This window comes from Ahaetulla prasina, chromosome 8, assembly GCF_028640845.1.
Source record: "Ahaetulla prasina isolate Xishuangbanna chromosome 8, ASM2864084v1, whole genome shotgun sequence".
NCBI lineage: Eukaryota > Metazoa > Chordata > Lepidosauria > Squamata > Colubridae > Ahaetulla > Ahaetulla prasina.
The window spans coordinates 77,215,543-77,243,508 of record NC_080546.1 but is presented as its reverse complement, the minus strand read 5'-3'; the positions used below and the strand labels follow the sequence as shown (position 1 = coordinate 77,243,508).

Sequence of the window (27,966 nt, the reverse complement as noted above, 5' to 3'; positions counted from 1 at the left end):
CTAATGAAAATGTTTTTAAATAATGCTATAATTTTTTTTTAAAAAAAGTCAATTAAATTAAAAAAAAGGAAAGTACTTCAGTATCGGACAAAACCCCTACCGCACACCATGAAAGCTGGAACACCCACTAGTGGGCGGTAGGGACCAGGTTGACTACCACTGATTTAGACCAACCATTGTGCCCACCATTGTGCCCACCATGAAAGCTGGAACGCCCACTAGTGGGCGGTAGGGACCAGGTTGACTACCACTGATCTAGACCAACTGTATTGATATTGTGGGTAGTGACCACCTAGCAAATTTAATGGAGTCTTACTTTGGGAAAGGGGCTTATACACGCAAAGCAGGATCACTGCTCCACACAGAAAACTAGAGGAACATAATTTCAGGGCACAAGATTTAGAGAGTGCGCCGACTTCTTAATGATTTCAATGAAAGATTTTTGGCAGGAAAAAAGTATCCATACAAAGTAATCCAATCCATGTCTATAATTTACTGCAATTTAGGGATACACTTTAAAAAGAGGTCCAGCATTTCATATCATGAGATTATTACCATATTTACAAGTTGATTTACTTTCTTTATTTCTAAAAGTAGCTTTCCAGATTGATGGGGTTCCCCCCCTGCCCTTTGTATCTATGGCTGCAATCACTATACTAGTGTCTTAAAGTTGTCATGACTGAAAAACTTCGCTCTATAGTCACATTGCGTAGTCCTTTCCATGGATTTATTTCTCTATAGATAGGATTAAGGGTGCTGTATATGACTTATGGTTGTATAATTGAGGATTAAATTTACCATGTGTTTGTAGCAGATATGAAAGGAAAGGCATGTGAATATATAGATGCATGCATGTACATAAACCCACAATCTCACCAAAGGCATAAAACAATGGATAATTCTAGATTTCAGAAAGAAGTTTGTAATATGTATGTTTGGCTTGTTATCAAGGTTTATAAGATTTGTATAGCAACAGATGTTAAAGCACAGTTATGCTAGGAGCAGACATCTGGAAGTTGTCCATTCATCTGCTATTTTAATTTTGCCTCTTTATTTGTGGTTGTGTATGCCAAATTGATTTTCACATAAGACTTCAGATTTCTACAATTCCCGATAGGAACCCTTTCTGCCAGATGGTATGAGGAAGCATACATCATATCTCGCTGTCGGCAGTTCTTCAGATTTATAGCTGAATATTAGAAATCTTTAACTGATCTGACAAAAGCTTGAAATTAGTATTTCTTAGGGTCTGTAACATGCTAATTGTTTAAGAGATGAGGGAGAACAATAGATTTGCAAGAGGAAAAGCATGTTAATATATTACTGCTGGAATTTGGACAGCTGTAAACAATTATTAAATACAGTGCTGATGTTTTTAAGTGGGATTAGCAAGAATTGGAATTGCTATTAGAAATGATAGTTTGAATTGAATTGAATAGAATAGAACAGAACAGAACAGAACAGAACAGAACAGAATAGAATAGAATAGAATAGAATAGTTTATTGGCCAAGTGTGATTGGACACACAAAGAATTTGTCGGTGCATATGCTCTCAGTGTACATAAAAGAAAAAGATACCTTCATCAAGGTACAACACTTACAACACTTAATGATAGTCATAGGGTACAAATTTAACACTTAATGATACAACACTTAATGATAGTCATAGGCTACAAATAAGCAATCAGGAAACAATATCAATTTAAATCGTAAGGATACAAGAAACAAAGTTACAGTCATACAGTCATAAGTGAAGGAGATGGGTGATGGGAACAATGAGAAGATTAATAGTAGTGCAGATTTAGTAAATAGTCTGACAGTGTTGAGGGAATTATTTGTTTAGCAGAGTGATGGCCTTCGGGAAAAAACTGTTCTTGTGTCTAGTTGTTCTGGTGTGCAGTGCTCTATAGTGTCGTTTTGAGGGTAGGAGTTGAAACAGTTAATGTCCAGGATGTGAAGGGTCTGTAAATACCTTCACAGTCCTCTTTTTGACTTGTGCAGTATACAGGTCCTCAATGGAAGGCAGATTGATAGCAATTGCTTATTCTGAAGTTCTAATTATCCTCTGAAGTCTGTGTCTGTCTTGTTGGGTTGCAGAACCAAACTAGACAGTTATAGAGGTGAACTGTATCAGCAGCTCCTTGGGCGGTTTGAGCTCTCTGAGTTGGCACAGAAAAAACATTCTTTGTTGTCCTTTTTTTGATGACGTTTTTGATATTAGCTGTCCATTTTAGATGTTGCGTTATGGTAGAACATTGAAGGGAAGCAATATACCTACCAATATAGATGTATTGGTAGCTCGTGTTCCCCTTCAGTCTACACTTTGAAAGTTCTTACTGGTACCCACACTAAAGCAAGCATTGATAACAAAGTCGTGTTCCATAAAATCAATTTCCTTAAGTGTCCAATCAGATCGTTTTGTTGATCTCCTACAATGGGCATATACAAGATTTCTGTTCTGATTCCAGAACAATTAGAGAGTTAGCATTGACTAGCGATGCTTGATAGCATTAATGGTAGTCCTCGATTTACATTCATTCTTTTAGTGACTGTTCAAAATTACAACGGGACTGGAAAAAATGAATTACGACTGGTTTTCACTCCCACGACTGTTGCAGCATCCCCATGATTACGTGATCAAAATTCAGACATTTGACAACCAGCAGGTATTTACAAGGTCATGTCGCAGATCATGTCATCGCCATTTGTGACTCTCCCAGCTGTCTGCCGGCAAGCAAAGTCAATAGAAAATGAAAGTCAATGAAAGAAGCTGTCTTGCTTAATAGCCACATGTTTCACTTAACAACTGGAATGATTTGCTTAACGTTCCATGGCAAAAAGGCTTGTAAAATCAGGCATGTTGTAGGAGATGACCAGGTTGAGCCCAAGGCGTTATCAGTTATGAGTCCCTTCACACCCGCAAGAGATCTAAGTCCGCCTCACCTTGAATTCCTTCTACTCTTATCTCCTGCTAATTTCCCTTGGCCATTAGTAGTTCAGATTCTTGTTGAGAGCTAAAGCTTACAATAAATCTTTATGCCCATTTGAACGATCTCGATCTCCCGATTTTCCTGGTGCTTAATACACAACTGGCTTAACAAACAACTTGCTTAGCCATTCTGGTTCCAAATTGAGGACTACCTGTAGCCACCATGAATTTTGTTAGAATGGGTCCAAAATATAGCTAGTGTGAGCCCAGAAATTATCAGTGAATTGTTCATGGAAAGAAATACTGTCGGTGTTCTGTTCTGCTGAAGAAGTCCATAATCATGATGAAGTTGAGAAATTATCTCAAGAAGAGGAGAAGTTTCCTGACAGTGAGAACAATAAACCAGTGAAGCAGGTTGCCTTCAAAAGTTGTGGGTGCCCTATCACGGGAGGATTTTAAAAAAAAGACTGGTTAGCCATTTGTCTAAATGATATAGGCAGTGGTGGAATTCGATTTTTTTTTTTACTACCGTTTCTGTGGGCATGGTGACTTGGTGGGGGTGGCTTGGTGGGGGTGGCAGGGGAAGGATACTGCAAAATTTCCATTCTCTCCCCATTCCTGGGGGAAGGATATTGCAAAATCTCTATTCCCATCCCACTCTGGGGCCAGCCAGAGGTTGGTATTTGCCGGTTCTCCGAACTACTCAAAATTTTCGCTGCCGGTTCTCCAGAACCTGTCAGAACCTGCTGAATAGCACCTCTTGATATAGGGTCTCCTGCTTGAACAGGGGGCTAAACTAGAAGACCTCCAAGGTCCCTTTCAACTCTGTTCTTCTGTTATTCAAAGAGCAATGTGTTTGAGTTCCAAGTTGTGTGAAATAATGCGCTGCAGCCAGAGATATAAATCCGGTGAAGTTAACCCACTTTGAAACAAATTCTCTCAAAATCCAGAGTAATAGAATTATTATTCTTCCACGTCTGTTCAGAGTTGAATTCTATCCTTATCATCTGGGCCACAAAGTATCTGGAAGCAGTGGTGGTATTCAGCCGGTTATATCCGGTTTGGGCAAACAGGTAGCATTGGCTGTGGGAGGCTCCGCCCACCCGCCCGGATGTCATCACATCCCATTTTTGATGGTCTGCGCATGTGCAGAAGATCCTGTGCATGAGCTCACATTTGCGAACCAGTAGCAAAGGTATGTGTCAGCTGGCGGCCCCCAGGAGTAGGGCCTTCTCTGTGGGGGCAGCGACGCTCTGGAATGAACTTCCCCCTGGCCTACGTCAAGTGCCTGATCTTCGGACCTTCCGTCGTGAGCTTAAAACACATCTATTTATTCAAGCGGGACTGGCATAATAGTGTAGAATTTTAAATTTGGGGTTTATTAATATTTTAAAATTTTAAAATCTAAATTTTAATTTATCAGCCTTTATAATTTGCTATGTTTTAAATGTTGTTTTAATTGTATATATTTTGTTTTATCGTTGGCTGTACACCGCCCTGAGTCCTTCGGGAGAAGGGCGGTATAAAAATTTAATAAATAAAATAAAATTTAATAATAAATAAATAAATAAATGTGAATACCGCCCCTGTCTGGAAGGCGGAATTAATGCACAGGTGCTAAATGTCCACTTCATTGTTTCATTTCATTTCATTCAGATTTAAAAAATCAAAGCTCTTAATAAGATTCCAAGTTTTAGGAATATAATTTAAGATTACCTTGAGATACTTAACTATAATATTATTTCTTCCCAAATTGTATTGAAATTTAAAACGATCACAAAGTGGTAGCTGGATAAGACAAAATCATATGAATGAAAGGATATTTGTTAACTGTTGTTTTTGCTCTGAGTATTCCCTTTGCATCCCTTTGCCACAAAATTATCAGTAACACTTTCCTGTTTTGGTTTTAATGAATAAAAAAGACATCAAAGAAGCTCTATTCTCTTTTCCCAAACTGGCCCCCTCCATATAACTTTCTTTGTCTCAATCAGTGTGACTTCTACATGTTATTTATGTCTTCTGCTTCAAGAAGAAAGCAGGTAAAAAGGGTTATTCTATTCTAAAGCAAAACTTTATAATCACTTCCTTTTTTTTAGTGGCAGATTTATTCATTTATTGATTAGATTTACATCCCATCTTTGTTCCACAGCCCAAGCCTGCTCTGTGTCTTCACCATCGCATATATCAACCTTTGCCAAAGTGGTGTAAAATTTATCATCTTCAGCCTGCACAGTTAATAGTAATAGCAGTAGCACTTAGACTGATATAGTAATTCACAGAGCCTGACAGCCCTCTCTAAGCAATTTACAGATCCAACATACTGACCCCAACAATCTGGGTCCTCATTTTACTGACCTTGGAAGATTGGAAGGCTGAGTTATACTTGAGCTGGTCAGGATTGAACTGCTGGCAGTTGGCAGAGTTAGCCTGCAATATTGCATTCTAACCACTGCACCATCAGAGCTCGTGGTGTCAGTGCCCAGGGTACCAAAGAATTATATTCTTTTTAGTTTCTAAAAGCAAAACATCTGTTAGGGGTAGCAAGTAGGCATGGTGGTTCTTAGATTTTTATTACGTTATAGGGAATATTTTATAGGTTTTTGTAGCAAATATATAGTTACTATCTGTGCAACAATATAAACATCTTAAGGGAGAAGGGCTCTGGAACAACTGCCAGGAACGTTATGGAGGCAAAATGTGTGTTTTTAGAAATGAACCACTCAAAAATGCTGTTAAGATGATGTTTCATCCAGATTTTGTTTTTATAGTCAGTTTTAAATCACCTAAACCAAACTATTGGATCTAAACAGCAGGTGAGAAAAAGAAATGACTGAAGAAATGGAGACATCTTGTGGCAATAGGAGCTATTGCACACATAAAAAAATTAACAGAATAATAAGAGTTTTAAGGGACCTTGAAGATGACTGTTTATTTTATTTTATTTTATTTATTTGTCACAACAGTATCTATAAGCATAAGCATGAAATAACTATACGATATATAACACCACACTACTAACCAGAGCATATAAAACATTTGCTAGGCCAATTCTAGAATACAGCTCACCTGTCTGGAACCCACACCACATCTCTGACATCAATGCAATTGAACGTGTCCAGAAATATTTTAGAAGAAGAATTCTCCACTCCTCTGAAAACAACAAAATACCTTATCCCACCAGACTTGAAATCCTAGGCTTAGAAAACTTAGAACTCCGTCGCCTTCGACAAGACCTAAGTTTAACTCATAGAATCATCTATTGTAATGTCCTTCCTGTTAAAGACTACTTCAGCTTCAATTACAATAATATAAGAGCAACCAATAGATTTAAACTTAATGTTAACCGCTTCAACCTAGATTGCAGAAAATATGACTTCTGTAACAGAGTTATCAGTGCTTGGAACACATTACCTGACTCTGTGGTCTCTTTTCATAATCCCAAAAGTTTTAACCAAAAATTTTCTACTATTGACCTCACCCCATTCCTAAGAGGACCATAAGGGGCGTGCATAAGAGCACAAACATGCCTACCGTTCCTGTCCCATTGTTTTTTTATTCTTATACATATATGCTTATACTTCCTCATATTTCCTCATACATATGTTTATATACTATATAACCATTTTGTGTGATGCTTATGTATATTGTTGTGACTAAATAAATAAATAAATAAATAAATAAATAAATGCATATATATAAGCATAAGTATGTAATAACTATATGAAATTGGATACAATCAAAGGGAACATTAGGACAGGAACGTTGGTGCTCTTATGCACGCCCCTTACAGACCTCTTAGGAATGGGGTGAGGTCAGTAGTAGATAGTTTTTGGTTAAAGCTTTGGGAATTTTGGGAAGAGACCACAGAGTCTGGTAGTGCATTCCAGGCATTAACAACTCTGTTACCGAAGTCATATTTTCTGCAGTCAAGATTCGAGCGGTTCACATTAAGCTTAAATCTATTGTGTGCTTGTGTATTGCTGTGATTGAAGCTGAAGTAGTCTTCAACAGGAAGGACATTGTAACAGATTATACTATGAATTAAACTCAGGTCATGTCGAAGGCGGCGGAGTTCTAAATTTTCTAAACCCAGGATTTCAAGTCTAGTGGCATAAGATATTTTGTTGTAATCAGAGGAGTGGAGAACTCTTCTTGTAAAATATTTCTGGACACTTTCAATTGTATTAATGTCTGAAATGAGGTATGGGTTCCAACAGGCGAACTGTATTCAAGAATTGGTTTAGCAAACGTTTTATATGCTCTGGTTAGTAGTGTAGTGTTTCTGGAAAAGAAGCTACGCAAGATTAAGTTTACAATTCTTAAAGCCTTTTTTGCGATGTAGTTGCAATAGGCTTTGGCACTTAGATAATTTGATATGAAAACTCCAAGGTCTTTAACGGGGTGGGGGTAACTTGCCACTATCGTCTTCTGGAATGGCTTTGACATCATTTTAGTTTATAGTTCCGGGACGGTTCCTAACTATTACCCAACCCTTGAACAAGTTTAGCTTACAAGACTACATAAGGTTGGCCATGTGATGCTAGCTGCTGATACGTGGTTAATGTGTCTTGTCTTTATATCAAAATCCAACTGTTTTTAACGAATAATGTATACTTATTGGGAAACTCTTTTTGTAATTTCAGCTTTATGAAGCCAAGTTGGACTTTTTCATTTAAGTGGAAGCTATCAGATCCAGCAATGAAAAACATTTAGATCCAGATGATCTAAAATCATTCTTGTGTCTATGTACGAAATGTATAGCAATTGACCACTTACACTAAAGTTATCTACTTCAGATTTTCCAATAATTAAATCCAATATTTCCAGACTGCTGTGTAATCTGCATGCCAGCTAATGCATTTACAAGCCTAACTTGCAACAATTTGGAGCGCATGCATATGCTCACCCACTGCTCATGCAAATGAGGATGTGGGTTCCACAGCCCAGTTGCAATCCCCTCACAGCCCACCAGTGGGCCACAGCCCACAGATTGGGGACTTCTGCTGTAGAAATATGATTGAAGCATCTTCATCTTGAAGCTAAAGTGAATCAGTGGTTAGAGTGCAGTATTGGAGGCTACTTCTGCCGATTTGCAATTTGACAGTTCAAATCTCACCAGCTCAAGGTTGACTCAGTCTTCCATCCTTCCCAGGTGGGTAAAATGAGGACCCAGATTGTCAGGGGTAATATGTTGACTCTGTGAACTGTGTAGAGAGGGCTTTAAAGCACTGTAAAGTGGTATATAAGACTAAGTGCTATTTCTATCTTAATTTTTCTATGTAGTTGGGTGATCAGTCTATTTCCTCTCATATAGAGATACCTTCCAGATGGTACCATCACTCTTGTCTAAACGAATAGCTGGAATAAATATCTGCATATGGGATAGAGAATGAATTTTAATCTATTTGTGTTTTTCTTTGCAAATACTTGTCTTGTTTCAACTACGTTCAGGGTAGCTGAGAAGAAATTGGGTCATTATTATCTGAAAGTTTCTGGAAAACTGAAAATGCAATTTTGACAACAACATGCAAAGTTTGTTCTTTGCCTTGGAGAAAAGATGAAGCCACTGTTGCCTGAAAAAATCCTGGGAAAATTATTTGGTCAAGGTTTGATGCTCTTGAAATAAAAGCTCTGATTTCCAGGGCATGTGACCATAAATCTACAGACAGCTAAAACGTCCAGACATAGTCAGTTGGATGCAGAGTTGTTGCTAGTTGCGAAGTCAAGTCCGGCCCATCGCGACCCCATGGATAGTTCTAGGCTGCATAAAAAGAGGCAGTGGTGGGATTCAAATAATTTAACAACTGGTTCTCTGCCCTAATGATTTCTTCCAACAACCAGTTCACCAAACTGCTCAGAAAATAACAACCAGTTCTCCCGAAGTGGTGGGAACTGGCTGAATCCCACCACTGAACAGAGGGATAAAATCAAGATCACGTGAAGTGTTAATACCACTTGGTAAGGCCACACTTGGAATACAGAATTCAGTTTTGGTCGCCACGATGTAAAAAAGATGTTGAGACTCTAGAAAGAGTGTAGAGAAGAGCGACAAAGATGATTAGGGGACTGGAGGCTAAAACATACTGTATGAAGAACGGTTGCAGGAACTCGGTATGTCTAGTTTAATGAAAAGAAGGACTAGGGGAAACATGATAGCAGTCTTCCAATATCTCAGGGGCTGCCACAAAGAAGAGAGAATCAAACTGTTCTCCAAAGCACCTGAGGGCAGGACAAGAAACAATGGGTGGAAACTAATCAAGGAGAGAAGCAACTTAGAACTAAGGAGAAATTTCCTGACAATTAGAACAATTGATCAGTGGAACAACTTACCTGCAGAAATTGTGAATGCTCCAAAGCTAGAAATTTTTAAGATGTTGGATAACCATTTGTCTGAAGTGGTGTAGCATTTCCTGCCTGGGCAGGGGGTTGGACTAGAAGACCTCCAAGGTCCCTTCCAACTCTGTTGTTGTTGTTGTTGTTGTTGTTGTTATTATTATTATTATTATCATTATCATTATTATTATTGTTATTGTTATTGCCAAGATATATATATTAAAACAACAACAGTCTGTTTCAATGCAGGTTAAAGAAACAGAACGATTCTTTGTTTTTGGATAAAATATAAAATTCAACATTAGCCCTACCATCAGAAAGATTAATTTTCTGATAAACTTTTTATGTAGTATTTTTCAGGGTTCCAAGTAACACCCCCAACGAAATAATACTCCAAGGCTTGAAGTTCCATTTTATTAGAGATGTCATATTGGCACATCTGGGAAAACCCGAATCTGAAAGTTTCCAGGTTTTCCCCACCCAAAGGAAAGTCCAAGTCCCTACCCAGCACCCACATGTCCATCACATGATCCAATCAAAGCACCATCCCAACTGGAGATGCCTCCCAGTTCCATCCTTCCAGGTGCAGGGCAAAATGTCCTTGACCCTCTGAGAAAGGAATATTATTATGACTACATATATCACCCTGGCTCCACACAATTCCCCCTCCCAGTTTCCCACAATAGTAAATGTGGCACGCCTGAGGATCTAATGAAAAAGATTATATGTTTGCGTGAAAATGAGAAAACATATTCCTGGATTTATACTGAAAATAGAACTAGATGTTTTGGACCATGCCTTAAAACAGTCATTTTCCTAAGAAAAGAATATAATTTTCTTAGAGATAAACTGCCAACATCATTGAACGTTCATAAAGTTGCTTAAATATCAGGCGAAAATCATAGTGAAATTTCTTCATTACTAAAGCGAGGATTTTTATGACCGAAAAACGTTAGACATATGCAAGCACTTATGACCTTAAAATCATTTAAGTAAGATAAATTAAATATGAATTATAAAGCAAAAATATAACTGTTAAGTTCGGGAAGTAACGAGGCTGGAGACCAGGGTAGTGACAACAGCTCTTTAATATATGGTGAACCCAGCAACCGGGCTGGGGAAAAAACCTCTCCTTATATACAGTTTAACCGGCGGCTTCAACCAATCAGCAACGTGCTTGTTTCCCGCCAAAACATTTAAAGATACATTACACTCCTTCCCTCCCAGAAAACACTTTACCCCTATTTACATGATATTTACATATTATTTTTCAACGTAATCACGCAAATAGACTGGGCGTCTCCTGACTCTTTCGGACCTGCGCAGTTCATTCCCTGGGAGTGGGTCGAGCTGACCGGAGGGGCTGTTTGCTCCTCTCAGCTCCTCCTCTAGGCCATCCGGCCCTGGATTATTTGCAGAGTCGTCCCTGCTGTTTTCTAATGGAACCTGTTGGCGTCGCTGGACCTCCGGGAACTCAGATAAGTCCTGCGATTTTCCCGGGTTTGAGTCAGCTGTGGATTCAAGCATTGTGTAGTCAGGGGCTGTTTCGTCTAATTCGGATTGTTCGGCTATGCGTTTTCGTATTTGGTCTATGTGGCGCCTCCATACTCGGCCGTCTTTTAACTCCACCAAGTATGATTTTGGACCTGTTATGTTTAGGATTTGTCCTGCTACCCAGATTGGGCCTTCACCATAGTTGTGTGCCCACACTTGGTCGCCTATTTCCATCCCTCTTGTTTTTTCAAGTCCCCCCTTGTAACCCTCCGGTGTATAGTTTGGATTTAAACGGTCTAGTGGGCACCTGAGCTTTCGGCCCATTAATAATTCTGCTGGGCTTCTGCCGGTTGTGACACAGGGGGTTCTATGTTGGACGGCCAGGAAAACATCGATTTTTGTTTGCCAGTCGCCTGGCTTGATTCTGGACAATGCCTCTTTTGCGCTCCGGACGAAACGCTCTGCAAGGCCATTCGTCGCAGGGTGGAAAGGCGCCGAGAGGGCATGTCGGATGCCCTCTTCTGCCAAGTATTCCTCAAACTGGGTTGCCGTGAATTGCGGGCCGTTATCGGAAACTAGTGTGTCGGGCAACCCATGGGTTACAAATAGGTGCCGTAGGACTGAGATCACGGCCTCGGCTGTCATGGATCTCATGAGAATGATTTCCAGCCATTTGGAGTAGGCATCGACTACTACCAGGAAGGTTTGGCCGTGGAAGGGGCCGGCAAAATCAATGTGGATTCTAGACCAGGGCCCTTGGGGTCTCTCCCATTCGAACGGGGCCGTTGGGGTAGCGGTCTGGACTCCTGGCAGGCCTGGCATTTCCCTACCCTTTCAGCAATTTCTGAGTCCATTAAGGGCCACCACACATAGCTTCTCGCTAGACCCTTCATCCTTACGATCCCTGGGTGACCCTCGTGGAGGAGATCCAACACCCTTTTCCTCAATTTCTCTGGGATCACCACTCGATCCCCCCATAGCAGGCACCCCCCTTGAGCCGAAAGTTCCCCACGTTTCTTTACAAACTCTTTAAAACGCTCGCCCGGCGCAGCGCGCCACCCTCTCTGTACCCAACCAAGTACAGTTCTCAAAATAATGTCGGTATGGCGCCCGAGCCACCTCCTTAGGCGTGACTGGGCCAGAGTCAGAGTCAATTAACAGTATGGGCGTCCCGGTGGGGTCTCGATCGCCCCAGGTAGTGGGCATCTGCTTAATGCGTCCGCATGCCCCAACTCTTTTCCTGGTCGATGCCGCAGTTTGTAGGAGTAGGCGGCTAAAAAGATAGTCCATCGGGTCAATCGGGGCGAAAGTGCCACAGGCGTTGGGCGGTCGCCAGCCAGTAACCCTAACAGTGGTCTATGGTCTGTAACAATGTCAAAGTCTCTACCAAAAACGTATTCGTGAAACTTTTTTACCCCTGACACTATAGCTAGAGCTTCCTTATCCAACTGACTATAGTTCCTCTCTGTCGAGGACATCGTTCTGGAGTAGAAGGCTATTGGGGCTTCTGTGCCATTTGGAAGCCTGTGGCTGAGCACAGCACCCACTCCGTAAGGGGAAGCATCGCAAACTAATACCAATGGCATCGTGCTATGATACTGGATCAGTAAGCTATCGCTCGAGAGTAGGATTTTTACTGCTTCGAAAGCCCTAGCTTCCGTCTTTCCCCAAGACCAAGCAGTATTCTTTCCCAGTAACTTATGAAGCGGCTCGGCAACGGTTGCCTTATTTTTCAAAAAGACCGCGTAAAAGTTCACTAGACCCAGGAATGCCTGTAGCTCTGTTTTGTTTTTGGGCGCTGGAGCCTTTCTTATTGCCTTGACCTTGCTCTCAGTGGGGTGGATTCCTTCCTTGTCTATTCTGTAGCCCAAGAACTCTACGGATTCTACCCCTATTTGGCATTTGTTCACTTTAAGCATCAATAATAGGATGGGTATGTCCAATGCTTTCCCCAGGTAGAGCAGAAGGCATAAACATGTTTGGTTTTTATCTTCTTTCTCTTGAGATTTTTCTTTTAAATTGTGATCTAAATATTTTCTTAGTGTCTAGATATGGCAGAGGATGGAGTTTGGGAGATGTCTGATATTTCACAATCAAAGGCCTGCTTGGATGATTACCTGATTAATGCCTAGCACATCCATTTTTAGTCTGTGTGGGAAAAACCAGAAAGCCTTAATTCCATCTGGAAACCTTAATCCCATCCACAGCTGCCCAATTTATTAATCAATGAAACTTTGTGGGAATCCTGAGGCTCACCAGCTTTTGACTGGTTCTGGATGAAAACATTGCAGCCTCCATTCTTCCAACAACTGGTTACCAACCTACCTAGTTGAAAAGTATTTAGGGAAGTAGAGGGGGGAGGGGATCGGTGATGGTATTCAGCTGGTTCTATTTGGCTTGGGTGAACCAGTAGCGGCGGCTGTGGGAGGCTCCGCCCACCTGCCCGGATGTCATCATGTCCCCTTTTTGATGCTCTGCACATGCGCGTGTAGTAGCAACTGCATCAATAAAATTTTATTGTGGCTTTAAATGTCTCTGTGCCTCTAATGGAACCGTGATTTCCTCAACACTCTGTTGATAGTGGTTTGAGAACATATTCAGTTTTCTTGCTGTCAATCAGCAAGAATCCCTATGCATAAACAACCATGTGAATGTTAAAGCTGGTGACACCTGAGGGAACTGTGGGCATGTTAGCATCCTATATGCTCTTGGTTTTAATAGGTAAATCATTTACATTAAAAAACAGTATTGTTCCTCCAATTGCTGAAGCCGCAAATCTCCCAAAGGATAATGGAATGAGACAGCAGGCCTAGGAACACTCCTGTGTGTATCTCACATTTTTCTGTATCCATATCCAGATGGATATACTGTATAGTTCTTCCCCTGATATAGCATAGCAGGTGAGTTAAGGCACCTGTCCATCTCTTCTAGAAATCTTCACATTTATGAAAACTCCCAATTCTGATGACATGATGAACAGATAAAGTGAATTCTCATATATTCCAGTAATGGTAATCCTTACCCACTAATACAGGGATGCGGTGGCTTAATGGCTAAGACGCTGAGCTTGTCGATCGAAAGGTCGGCAGTTCAGCAGTTCAAATCCCTAGTGCCACATAATGGGGTGAGCTCCCATTACTTGTCCCAGCTTCTGCCAACCTAGCAGTTTCTAAAGCACATAAAAAATACAAGTAGAAAAAATAGGGACCACCTTTGGTGGGAAGGTAACAGCGTTCCGTGCACCTTTGGAGTTGAGTCATGCCGGCCACATGACCATGGAGATGTCTTCGGACAGCGCTGGCTCTTCGGCTTTGAAACGGAGATGAGCACCGCCCCCTAGAGTTGGGAATGATTAGCACCTATGTGCGAGGGGAACCTTTACCTTTTTAATATTGCTCATTGGCTGATCTCAGTAATTAAGCAGTGTCAGTTAAACTGAGGATTCATAAAAGAGTTCTGGAAGAAGGTAATGGCAAACTGCTTCTATATTGTGTTGATGCTATTCCCAGAATTTAGGCCAATTGGGAGGAATCCTTACTTTTTAAAATATTATATATTCTTACCCCACATTCACTGATTGATATTCTTACCCCACATTCTAAACCAAAACTGTGAAGTGGGAGTAAGCTTGGAATTTTGTACTACATTTTTGTTATCTTTTAAAAAAAGTCACCAGTGTAATTCAATTATTTGAAAACTGAGCAGAGGAGGTAATTTACAAAATCAACATGAGAGAGACACACACAACATTATTAAAGCGATAGGAATAAACTATATAAAATTGTAAATATTTGTTCTGATTTTGGAACGTTGTATAGATCTCCTTCTTGAAGTTTTAACCCAAACATTTGAAACTTGATGTCAAATATACAGAGTGGTTTCTAAACACAATCCACTTACCAATCCTATTGCATTGAATAGGAGTTACATGATGCATTTTCATATTTCTGACAGAGCTGTAGGTCATGATAGATTAAGCTTTGTGCTATATCCATCTATCTTTACATTGTTATGAAATCCGTGTACTGTCAGAGATAAATCCATACGATTTTTTAGAATCCAGTTGACAATATATCACACAAATCTCAATCCTTTTTCCCCAAGTTGAAGAGCCTTAGTTCCGATAAAGTTTCCTGGAAACTTAAGTTTGTTCGTAATTCAAGTCAAGAAGAGTCCTTGTGCTATCTCACTTTTTGCAACTCCTGTCTCAGCCACGATGGCAACGGTTGTCCCAATTTGTGTAGAAGTTTTGATAGTTCCACATTGTGATCTCTGTAGTAGCTTGACAGAAAAACCCTGCACTGGTGGATACAAAAGCTGACATGTTATTTAGCGAAATACTGCAGTTGCCTTATTTATACTTCTACTTTTTTACTTATTTGAATCTGAAAAATATATTTTCTTGTTTTATAAATCATTTTTTTAAAATAAATATTAATAGATGACTAATGAACACACAGGGACGTGGTGGCTCAGTGGTTAAGAGGCTGAGCTTGTCGATCGAAAGGTCGGCAGTTCAGCGGTTCGAATCCCTAGTGCCACATAAAGGGGTGCACTCTCATTGTCCCAGCTTCTGCCTACCTAGCAGTTCGAAAGCACTTAAAAATGCAAGTAGAAAAATAGGGGCCACCTTTGATGGGAAGATAACAACATTCTATGCATCTTTGGCATTTAGTCATGACCATGGAGACATCTTCGGATGGTGCTGGCTCTTTGGCTTTGAAACGGAGATGAGCACTGCCACCTAGAGTTGTGAATGCTCCAAAGCTAGAAATTTTAAGATGTTGGATAACCATTTGTCTGAAGTGGTGTAGCATTTCCTGCCTGGGCAGGGGATGGACTAGAAGGCCTCCAAGGTCCCTTCCAACTCTGTTGTTGTTGTTATTATTATTATCATTATCATTATTGTTATTGCCAAGATATATATATTAAAACAACAACAGTCTGTTTCAATGCAGGTTAAAGAAACAGAACGATTCTTTGTTTTTGGATAAAATATAAAATTCAACATTAGCCCTACCATCAGAAAGATTAATTTTCTGATAAACTTTTTATGTAGTATTTTTCAGGGTTCCAAGTAACACCCCCAACGAAATAATACTCCAAGGCTTGAAGTTCCATTTTATTAGAGATGTCATATTGGCACATCTGGGAAAACCCGAATCTGAAAGTTTCCAGGTTTTCCCCACCCAAAGGAAAGTCCAAGTCCCTACCCAGCACCCACATGTCCATCACATGATCCAATCAAAGCACCATCCCAACTGGAGATGCCTCCCAGTTCTATCCTTCCAGGTGCAGGGCAAGATGTCCTTGACCCTCTGAGAAAGGAATATTATTATGACTACATATATCACCCTGGCTCCACACAATTCCCCCTCCCAGTTTCCCACAATAGTAAATGTGGCACGCCTGGGGATCTAATGAAAAAGATAGCCTCCAGGCCTGACAGGATTATATGTTTGCGTGAAAATAAGAAAACATATTCCTGGATTTATACTGAAAATAGAACTAGATGTTTTGGACCGTGCCTTAAAACAGTCATTTTCCCAAGAAAAGAGTATAATTTTCCTAGAGATAAACTGCCAACATCATTGAACGTTCATAAAATTGGTTAAATATCAGGCAAAAATCATAGTGAAATTTCTTCATTACTAAAGCGAGGATTTTTATGACCGAAAAACGTTAGACATATGCAAGCACTTACGACCTTAAAATCATTTAAGTAAGATAAATTAAATATGTTTTTTAAAGCAAAAATATAACTTTACAATCCGATTTATACCTCTCGGTATAAGCATGCCTGCTACTGTTGTGCAGTGGTCACTTCCTTTATGAAGCAAATATCACTTTTAACTATGTGGAGTGCCAACCTTTATTTGAATGGCACGCCTGTGTAATTTTAGCAAAACCTAAAACAATTCTTAATTTATTGGTGTGCTGCAGAAATCATGACACTAGAAGAATAATGTCCAGTTTTATTTTATTTTAAAAATTTTGAGAAATACATTTCCATAGATTTTCATTCAATGTGAATGAGAAGAATATTACATCTATCAACACTGAAATATCATTTTTTATTCTTCCTGAGGAAGCTTCACATTTTAGCAATAATAAAGTATAATCTGTACAATATATTAATAATAGTTTTCTCATGTGCAGAACTGGGCAAATATTGCAATAGAAACATACACAATTTTCTTGGAATATGTGACTAATATTTGTGTTTCTATTTCTGTCACCTGACTCCCCCTTTAACTATCCTACAGATAGTTTTAACACTGAATTTTATTTTCACCTGTTTCTTACAGCCAACTCAAGTCACATCAATATTATTCTGTAAATTCCTGCGAAGGATCTGTGAAATATATGTATGTCTCCACTTTTATAGGTATACACATACAGGCACATATGCATACATTGGCATGAAGTCTCACTTAAGCAAGATATTAGATGCTTATGTGATTTTTTTTAATGCTTTTAAGACCAACATTTACATAATACTGGCTCACATTGTAGTGTTTACTCAGAAACCTCTGCCACAGAACCACTGCAGAACCACTACTCTGTAGAATTACTACAGAGTAATTCTTTAGAAACTTAATATTTTAGGGTAGTCTTTCCCCATACTTCTAGGTGTATTAAATCAGTGGTCTCCAACCTTGGCAACTTTAAGACTTGTGGACTTCAACTTCCAGAATTCCTCAGCCAGCTTTTGCTGGCTGAGGTATTCTGGGAGTTGAAGTCCACAAGTCTTAAAGTTGCCAAGGTTGGAGACCTCTGTATTAAATTGTAACACCCCAAATTTCTCAGCCTATATCTGGAAGGGGTTGGTTGAGAGAAACACTGTTTTTGATATATTCTCTGCTTTATGCAGACATTCAGCTAATGAGATCCCTTTACTCAGATGCCACAAAAGAAAAGAAGAAAAAAAAACCCCCACATAAAAGTTCTCAGCAGTTTTACCATATTGTGCAGAAATGACTGCACCTCTATAAAGGACAAAGTGAATCACTCCTCAGCAAAAAATCTTTTCACAAATGAACAGGAGGGTGAATACATGGCCAAGAACAATTTTACATTTGTTCACCAAAGGTAATGAGAGGTACAGTAGAAAAACTCGTACATCATCTTAAAGTGCTGACTTTCAATAACTGGGTTAAAGCTAAAGGAGCTTCCTACTCTGTAACATTTTCTAAACTGTGACTGTCTTTCAACTCACACCAATTTAAAGTCTTTTTAAAGAATATTTAAACTAAGAAAATGTTACCTTTGGCTGGGCAACATTTTGCATATTTAATTAACTATATGGATTTCAAGACAACACAGCAATGTTTTTATTCCAAATATATATTTTAGCTTACATTCAACCAATACTGACAATATTGTTTGGATGTGAAGCATCATGGGGCAGATGGTAATAAGGTAAAATTGGCTTATAATAGTATTCAAGATTTATTCTTCTTTAGTCTTCTAAAACACTGATAATCGCTACGAAACTCCAGCCAACATTTTGTCACATTTTTAAAATTAAAATTGTGCATATTGCTTTCAAAGGCAACAACAGCACATTATTTGTTTAAATTTATTTTTATTTGCTTTATTTGCTTTCATAGCATCAATTAAGCATCAATAATAGGATGGGTATGTCCAATGCTTTCCCCAGGTAGAGCAGAAGGCATAAACGTGTTTGGTTTTTATCTTCTTTCTCTTGAGATTTTTCTTTTAAATTGTGATCTAAATATTTTCTTAGTGTCTAGATATGGCAGAGGATGGAGTTTGGGAGATGTCTGATATTTCACAATCAAAGGCCTGCTTGGATGATTACCTGATTAATGCCTAGCGCATCCATTTTTAGTCTGTGTGGGAAAACCCAGAAAGCCTTAATTCCATCTGGAAACCTTAATCCCATCCGCAGCTGCCCAATTTATGAATCAATGAAACTTTGTGGAAGATAAAGGAATCCTGAGGCCCACCAGCTTTTGACTGGTTCTGGATGAAAACATTGCAGCCTCCATTCTTCCAACAACTGGTTACCAATTTACCTAGTTGAAAAGTATTTAGTGAAGTAGTGGGAGGAGGGAATCGGTGGTGGTATTCAGCTGGTTCTATTCGGCTTGGGTGAACCAGTAGTGGCGGTTGTGGGAGGCTCCGCCCACCCGCCCGGATGTTATCATGTCCCCTTTTTGATGCTCTGCACATGCGCGTGTAGTAGCAACTGCATCAATATAATTTTATTGTGGCTTTAAATGTCTCTGTGTCTCTAATGGAACCGTGATTTCCTCAACACTCTGTTGACAGTGGTTTGAGAACATATTCAGTTTTCTTGCTGTCAGTCAGGACTGTGGGAATCCCTATGCATAAACAACCATGTGAATGTTAAAGCTGGTGACACATGAAGGAACTGTGGCCATGTTAGCATCCTATATGCTCTTGGTTTTAATAGGTAAATCATTTACATTAAAAAACAGTATTGTTCCTCCAACTGCTGAAGCCGCAAATCTCCCAAAGGATAATGGAATGAGATAGCAGGCCTAGGAACACTCCTGTCTGTATCTCACATTTTTCTGTATCCATATCCAGATGGTTATACTGTATAGTTCTTCCCCTGATATAGCATAGCGGGTGAGTTAAGGCACCTGTCCATCTCTTCTAGAAATCTTCACATTTATGAAAACTCCCAATTCTGATGACATGATGAACAGATAAAGTGAATTCTCATATATTCCAGTAATGGTAATCCTTACCCACTAATATAGGGATGCGGTGGCTTAATGGCTAAGACGCTGAGCTTGTCGATCGAAAGATCGGCAGTTCAGCAGTTCGAATCCCTAGTGCCACGTAATGGGGTGAGCTCCCGTTACTTGTCCCAGCTTCTGCCAACCTAGCAGTTTCTAAAGAACATAAAAAATACAAGTAGAAAAAATAGGGACCACCTTTGGTGGGAAGGTAACAGCGTTCCGTACGCCTTTGGCATTGAGTCATGCCGGCCACATGACCACGGAGATGTCTTCGGACAGCGCTGGCTCTTCGGCTTTGAAATGGAGATGAGCACCGCCCCCTAGAGTTGGGAACGATTAGCACCTATGTGTGAGGGGAACCTTTACCTTTTTAATATTGCTCATTGGCTGATCTCAGTAATTAAGCAGTGTCAGTTAAACTGAGGATTCATAAAAGAGTTCTGGAAGAAGGTAATGGCAAACTGCTTCTATACTGTGTTGATGCTATTCCCAGAATTTAGGCCAATTGGGAGGAATCCTTACTTTTTAAAATATTATATATTCTTACCCCACATTCACTGATTGATATTCTTACCCCACATTCTAAACCAAAACTGTGAAGTGGGAGTAAGCTTGGCATTTTGTGCTACATTTTTGTTATCTTTTAAAAAAAGTCACCAGTGTAATTCAATTATTTGAAAACTGAGCAGAGGTGGTAATTTACAAAATCAACATGAGAGAGAGACACACAACATTATTAAAGCGATAGGAATAAACTATATAAAATTGTAAATATTTGTTCTGATTTTGGAACGTTGTATAGATCTCCTTCTTGAAGTTTTAACCCAAACATTTGAAACTTGATGTCAAATATACAGAGTGGTTTCTAAACACAATCCACTTACCAATCCTATTGCATTGAATAGGAGTTACATGATGCATTTTCATATTTCTGACAGAGCTGTAGGTCATGATAGATTAAGCTTTGTGCTATATCCATCTATCTTTACATTGTTATGAAATCCGTGTACTGTCAGAGATAAATCCATACGATTTTTTAGAATCCAGTTGACAATATATCACACAAATCTCAATCCTTTTTCCCCAAGTTGAAGAGCCTTAGTTCCGATAAAGTTTCCTGGAAACTTAAGTTTGTTCGTAATTCAAGTCAAGAAGAGTCCTTGTGCTATCTCACTTTTTGCAACTCCTGTCTCAGCCACGATGGCAACGGTTGTCCCAATTTGTGTAGAAGTTTTGATAATTCCACATTGTGATCTCTGTAGTAGCTTGACAGAAAAACCCTGCACTGGTGGATACAAAAGCTGACATGTTATTTAGCGAAATACTGCAGTTGCCTTATTTATACTTCTACTTTTTTACTTATTTGAATCTGAAAAATATATTTTCTTGTTTTATAAATCATTTTTTTAAAATAAATATTAATAGATGACTAATGAACACACAGGGACGTGGTGGCTCAGTGGTTAAGAGGCTGAGCTTGTCGATCGAAAGGTCGGCAGTTCAGCGGTTCGAATCCCTAGTGCCACATAAAGGGGTGCACTCTCATTGTCCCAGCTTCTGCCTACCTAGCAGTTCGAAAGCACTTAAAAATGCAAGTAGAAAAATAGGGGCCACCTTTGATGGGAAGATAACAACATTCTGTGCATCTTTGGCATTTAGTCATGACCATGGAGACATCTTCGGATGGTGCTGGCTCTTTGGCTTTGAAACGGAGATGAGCACTGCCACCTAGAGTTGTGAATGACTAGCACATATATGTGCAAGGGGAACCTTTACCTTTACTAATGAACACACAAATATTCTTATCGATCTAGCAGAGATTGCACACACAGGAAGAAAAATGAGAAAGTATACGTGATTTCCCTTTTGATTTCACTATTTAGGTTACAGATTTGTGGCCTTTTAAAAACATGACACTTGACTTGTATGCTGTTCAAGAAGAAGCATGAAATTCAGGCTTAGTAAATCCCCTTCTCAAACAACTGATCAGTGATTTTCAACCCATTTTTTGAAATATTTCTGGCAATGCTCTAGAACAGTGGTTTGCAAACTTGGCTCTTTTAAGACTTGTGGACTTCAACTCCCAGAGTTCCTCAGCTAGCAAAGCTCAGCCAGCAAAGCAAAGCTGGCTGAGGAACTCTGGGACTTGAAGTCCACAAGTCTTAAAAGAGCCAAGTTTGCAGACCCCTGCTCTAGCATGAGTATGTTAAACATATATTAAATCTGCCAAGTATCTTGTGGGGTTGTGGCAGGGTAAAAATGAAACAAATGCATGAAATCAATAATTTTTCTAAGCACAACTTTTCAGCTAATGTATTTTAACACTGAATGGTTTGACTTTCTGGGTTATAGGAAAGCCTCTTAATTTACAGATTGGCACATGAGAGTCTATTTCTTTGAACCTTCTTCATTTTTTCACAAAATAAATATAGTTGCAGTCAGCCTCAGTAGAATGGGAGCAGATTATGCTTGATTAGCAAGTGATATCAGACAAAATTACCATATTTTTTGGAGTATAAGATGCACCTTTTTCCCCCAAAAAAGAGGGTGAAAATCTGGGTGCGCATTATACTCCGAATGTAGCTCTGCCCAGCTTCTCAAATGGAGGTTTCAGAGGTTGAAAGAAGCTTCAGAAAAGAAGCCCCCAAACAGAGCTTCAGAAAAGAAGCCCCAAAACAGACCTTCAGAAAAAAAGCCCCCAAACAGAGCTTCAGAAAAAAAGCCCCCCAATACAGCTTCAGAAAAGAAGCGCCCAAACAGAACTTCAGAGGCTTTTTTTTTGAAGTTCTGTTTTGGAGGCTTTCAGAGGCAGAAAAAAGTTTTTTCTGAAACGGAATTTCAGAGGCAGAAAAAAGAAGGCACAGAGCTCACAACCAAGGAACCTGTTGCTAAAATTCACCTCTGGGAACAGCTGATCGGGGGTATTCCGGGAGGCCGATCCACCTGCCAATCAGCTTTTTCTTATTTTCCTCCCCAAAAACTAAGGTGCATCTTATACTCTGGTGCGTCTTATACTCCAAAAAATATTTTGGCTAAATACGAAGTAATTTTTAATGACAATCCATACGTGATTGTGTCATAAATGGGCACAATCCAGTACCAGTAACACATTTTTAATTGCCAGAAACTTAAAGGACAAAGTTCTTTCCCCCATAACATTTGTTATATCTCAAAGTATTGGACTTTATCCATAGTACATCTAAAATAAGGGCTTACCTCAGAGTCCATTGGAGGGTATTTTCTCCCTTTGCTCTTTCCAAGACATTTCGTTTTTCCTTCTTCCAGAAGTTGACACCAAAAACCTTTGTGCGAGTCAAACCTGAAACATATACTACATTTAAACTCAATAAATGTCAACACTTTTTATTGCCTTATCTGCATAACCTTGTCTATATGACCTTCAGATCAGTGGTGAAATTCATTTTTTTTTCTACTGGTTCTGTGGGCATGGCTTGGTGGGCATGGCAGGGGAAGGATACTGCAAAACCTCCATTCCCACCCCACTCCAGGGGAAGGATATGGAAAAATCCCCATTCCGTCCACACTGTGGGGCCAGCCAGAGGTGGTATTTGCTACTCAAAATTTCCGCTACCGATTCTCCAGAACCTGCTGGATTTCACCCCTGCTCCAGTTGGAATTAACATGACTGGAGCCAGTAATTCAGCCAGCCGCTATCTTGTTCTGTCCTATAGGAAGGGCATTATTATTACTCCTCATTCATATTTTTTAATGGAGCTCCAGAATATTTTTGATGGAAGAAACAAAAAAAAAGTAGAAGAGCTGTAAAAAGACTATTACTCACAAGACAAATTAAATGAGGCAAAATATAAATCTACACCTTAATGAATGAGCACATATGATTTTCACATTTCAGGTTTAGTATCTGGAATCTCCAGGATAGAATAGATTAATAATCTGACTCACTATTCTTCCAATTTGGCACAGGATAACAGAGTTATAAAGAATATATACAAAGTTATAGAGAATATATTTTAAAATTTCTTAATTGAAAAAGTTTGGCACATAGAAGACAGACCGTGTTTTTAATTCTCAGGATTTTCCAAGAAAATTAGATTCTAAGAATTAAAATACATACATATGGATTAGGTTTATGTATTTCTATTTCCATACATAATTTACAGGTTGTGATGTATAAAATTTTGTGCTGGCTCTTCGGCTTTGAAACGGAGATGAGCACCGCCCCCTAGAGTCGGGAACGACTAGCACATATGTGTGAGGGGAACCTTTACCTTTAAGGCTAAAATAATTCAAAAAAGTAAAAGTGCCTGAATGAAAGAAGAGCTTTTGAAAAAAAATGAGTTGTTTTAAATGGAAATATTTTAACAAATCATTTTGCATAAGAAAAAAAAGACAAGCACTGGATTTAGATGTAGCTGGTAATAATTCACAGTATTTCAGGTCAAGAGCTCTGAAGGAGATGTAGAAAGCTGAACAGAACTGCTCTAGAAGTGAATTCGATCTATTTTCCTTTTAAAATCATCTTTATTTCTCAGTAAATAAAGTCAATTTTGTATACATGCTGCAACAAAACAAAAAAGCACAGCTGACTCAGAGACATGAAATAGAGCTAGGAATGGACACCATATTCTTCTAAGTCTTTCTTCTGGGAACCCAAACAAAGACACAGACCAAGGTTATCAATCTCATTTTAAGGGCAGGTGAATAAATGTTTTAAGTTCAAATGGCCTCTGTATGTAATGATTTATTATAGATCCACTGGATGCCATGTGAATGAGGTTAGCATTGTGTTTTTCTCTCAAAGGAAAAGAAAATGAGTTTTGGTTCTTCTTGCTTTTGGATGAAAATATCTTTTGCTGTAAGTGGAAAAAAGAATGTCATTCTATTTGCCAGTTTAAAAGGTAGAACCAGTTTACAGGATGTCCACTATAAATAGTCCACTATATTCATTTTAAAGGAAGCTTTATGGAAATTCAATGGTGGTGAATAGTTGCTAGTGTTCTTCTGGTTTAATGGAGTAGTATTTGAGTAAATCCCAAAATAAAATGCTGATATTATCAAATTAATAATATACCGGTACTTGTTATTATTAATCATAATAATTTGTCATTCATTGATTAATATATTAATATTAATTGTTTCCTTAAGAATGTGCTTCTAAGAAAAATGTTAGAGGTATAACTTTTTGGGACAAAGGGTTTTTTAAAAAATGTTTAAGAGAAGAAATAAAGAAACAATTATACTATGGCATTTAAATAGGATATTTTTTTATTTTTATTTGCATTTATATCCTGCCCTTCACCGAAGACTCAGGGCGGCTTACACTGTGTTAAGCAATAGTCTTCATACATTTGTATATTATATACAAAGTCAACTTTTATTGCCCCCAACAATCTGGGTCCTCATTTTACCTACCTTATAAAGGATGGAAGGCTGAGTCAACCTTGGGCCTGGTGGGACTTAAACTTGCAGTAATTGCAAGCAGCTGTGTTAATATTTGAAAAAGGTGTGTGTTCATTTGAATATGTAGCCATGTACATTGCTCTTTTATTATTCCTTTTAAGAAACCACAAGTAAAGCAGAATATTTCTAATCTTGGTTTCTTTTTTCTTCCAAATCTTGTAACCCCAGTTTCTTAGTTTGGACAATTAAGTATTAATGATAGACTGCCTGATTCAATAGCTTACATGAAGGGATATAATATTTATGCATATTTTGATTTATCAAGCCAAGTTACAATTATATGAGTTGCTTTGTTCTCAAAAATATTTATTCTGTACAATTTAATCAGTGGTGGGTTTCTACCGGTTCGCCCTGGTTCGGGCGAACCGGTAGCGGTGGTGGTGGTAGGCTCCGCCCACCCACCCGGATATCATCACGGATGCTCTGAGCATGTGCAGAAGGTTCTGTGCATGCGCAGAAGCACCACACGTCCTCACAGTTCCAAACCGGTAGTGAAGGTAAGTGAAAACCACTACTGAATTGAATTGTATATAATATGTTAAATCAACAAATTAACTCACGTTAGAGCTTCTGAATAATTATAATGAGGAGTAACTCCCAGAAACTTCTGCACTTCTTCCATTACTATAGCTGGGTCATTTCTCAACTGCTGTCCATCGATAATTAGTAACTGGAAAGAAAAAAAGAAAAAGAAAGAAAGAGAAAGAGAGAGAGAGACAGAGAAAGAAAGAAAGAAAAAGAAAGAAAGAAAGAAAGAAAGAAAGAAAGAAAGAAAAAGAAAGAAAGAAAATAAATCAGTAATCAATTCTGGATTCAAGATTTTATAAACAACAACTTGAAACTCATTTTCAAGTTTTAGAAAGGAAGAGATGTGCAAATTGAAAAAGGTTGCAATCCATTCATATTTATCATCAATTTTAATGATTCGAAGTTTCATTAATGTTCATTTCGTTACATGAAATTGATCTGAATTGTAAGCTTGTAATACAATTGTAAATTGTATACACCACTGGTAACTGACAAATAAAATGAGGTTTCTAGAAAAACCAAATTGATCGGTAGGAAATTAAATGTGATTTGCCTTGAAAAGTGTATATACAAGTTTCAAAACTTTTCTTTTAAGCAAACTATAAAACTGTGCTTATCTTCCAATACATAAAATATTAGACTCTCTACCTTTCCTCAGGCTTAAGTTTAGGAAACCAATTTGGGACAACATACCACAGTCTTACGATCTAGATCAGGGGTCTTCAACCTTGGCACCTTTAAGCCTGGCAGACTTCAAGTCCCAGAATTCCCCAGCCAGCAAAGCTGGGGTGGGGAATTCTGGTAGTTGAAGTCCGCCAGGCTTAAAGGTGTCAAGGTTGAAGACCCCTGATCTAGATCACAGGTGCCAAACCCGCTGTGTTACGATGTCGTCATGTGATGCTTTGTGAAAATTTTCCATTTGTGGAACTGGGATGGCTGTGGCCTGCACTTGACGCATCCAGCCCATGGGCCGCCAGTTTGACACCCTTGATCTAGATGAAGAATGGCGATCAAGATGGGCAACTTTTAACAATCTCAACCAAACAAATCACACAGATCCATTTCCAGGAATTCAGTTGCCTTGAAAAATATGGAGCCACCTGAATGGAATCAGGACAGGCCGTGCCAGAACTAAGGCAAAGCTGTTTAAGTAGGGAATGGCGGAAAGCACACAATGTGACCGTGGTGCTCCAGAATGAACTATAACACATATAGTTCAGGAAAGCCTCTTCGGGAAATTTCAAGGCACCTGGGATGATCTCATCGCAGCCACACCAGAAGCAGATGGTTAGCTTCCTTAGATATTAAATTATAACATCTATTCCATTGCAATTCTGTGGCTCCATATTATAATGATTTCATTATGGTTTTATCTTAATTTAATATATCGTTATATTAATATATTGTATTGCCCACATATAAGGTAAGGTAAAGGTTCCCCTTGCACATACGTGCTAGTCACTGCTGACTCTAGGGGGCAGTGCTCATCTCCGTTTCAAAGCCAAAGAGCCAGAGCTGTCCGAAGACGTCTCCATGGTCATGTGGCCGGCATGACTCAACGCCAAAGGCGCACGGAATGCTGTTACCTTCCCACCAAAGGTGGTCCCTATTTTTTCTACTTGCATTTTTACGTGCTTTCGAAACTGCTAGGTTGGCAGAAGCTGGGACATATCATACACACACACACACACACACACACACACACACACACACACACACACTCTTTATTTATTTATATATATAAATTTGTGTATCAGTGATTGCATGACATCTGTAGATGTCATACACTAAATAAATAAATAATTCTCAGAATATCAGTCATGGGGAGGATACTTATTGTCAGAAGCATAATGGGAAGCTCAGTTCATTTCATTTGCCATAAAGCCCAAAGGTACTTTTCAACCAGAGGTGTTATTCAGCAGGTTCTGATCAGTTCTGAAGAACTGGTAGCGGAAATTTTGAGTAGTCCAGAGAACCGGTAGTAAAAATTCTATTCTTTGTCTCCTAAGTCCCAACTGATCAGGAGGGAATGGGGATTTTGCAATAACCTTCCTCTGGAGTGGAGAGGGAATGGAGATTTTACAGCATCCTTCCCTGAGAATGGAATGGGAATGAAGATTTTACAGTATCCTTTCCCTGCCACGCCCACCAAGCCACACCCATAGAACCGGTAGTAAAAATTTTGAATCCCACCACTTCCTTGAATATGATTGAGCAGCTATGTCTAGTATCTAAGCCAGGGGTGTCAAACTGGCGGCCCACGGCATGGATGCATCATGCGTAGGCCACGCTCATCCCAGGTCCGTGAAGGGAAAATAACATCACAAAATGTCACGTGACAGCAAAGTAACGCCGCGAGTTTGACACCCATGATCTAAGCCAACTGTGCTGAAAATTTGCAACAGCTGAGGGATCAAACATCATTTTCAAGTCTACGCTCAGAAAAACAAAACAACAGCAGCCTGTGAGCACTGAAAATGCTGCCTATGCATTCGATTCTGA

General features: G+C 39.2%; 1 protein-coding gene across 1 annotated transcript in view; it reads right to left on the bottom strand.

Moving 5' to 3' along the window:
- Nucleotides 1-16,734: 16,734 nt before the first annotated feature.
- LOC131203228 (bifunctional heparan sulfate N-deacetylase/N-sulfotransferase 3-like) overlaps nucleotides 16,735-27,966 on the bottom strand; it is a 96,569-nt gene continuing 85,337 nt past the window's right edge. The window contains exons 13-15 of the mRNA XM_058193216.1: nucleotides 25,497-25,606; nucleotides 22,711-22,813; nucleotides 16,735-20,779 (exon numbers count right to left, since the gene is read on the bottom strand). Coding sequence (XP_058049199.1) covers nucleotides 20,660-20,779; nucleotides 22,711-22,813; nucleotides 25,497-25,606 — 333 coding nt within the window. The 3' untranslated portion in view covers nucleotides 16,735-20,659. The remainder of the gene's footprint in view (nucleotides 20,780-22,710; nucleotides 22,814-25,496; nucleotides 25,607-27,966) is intronic.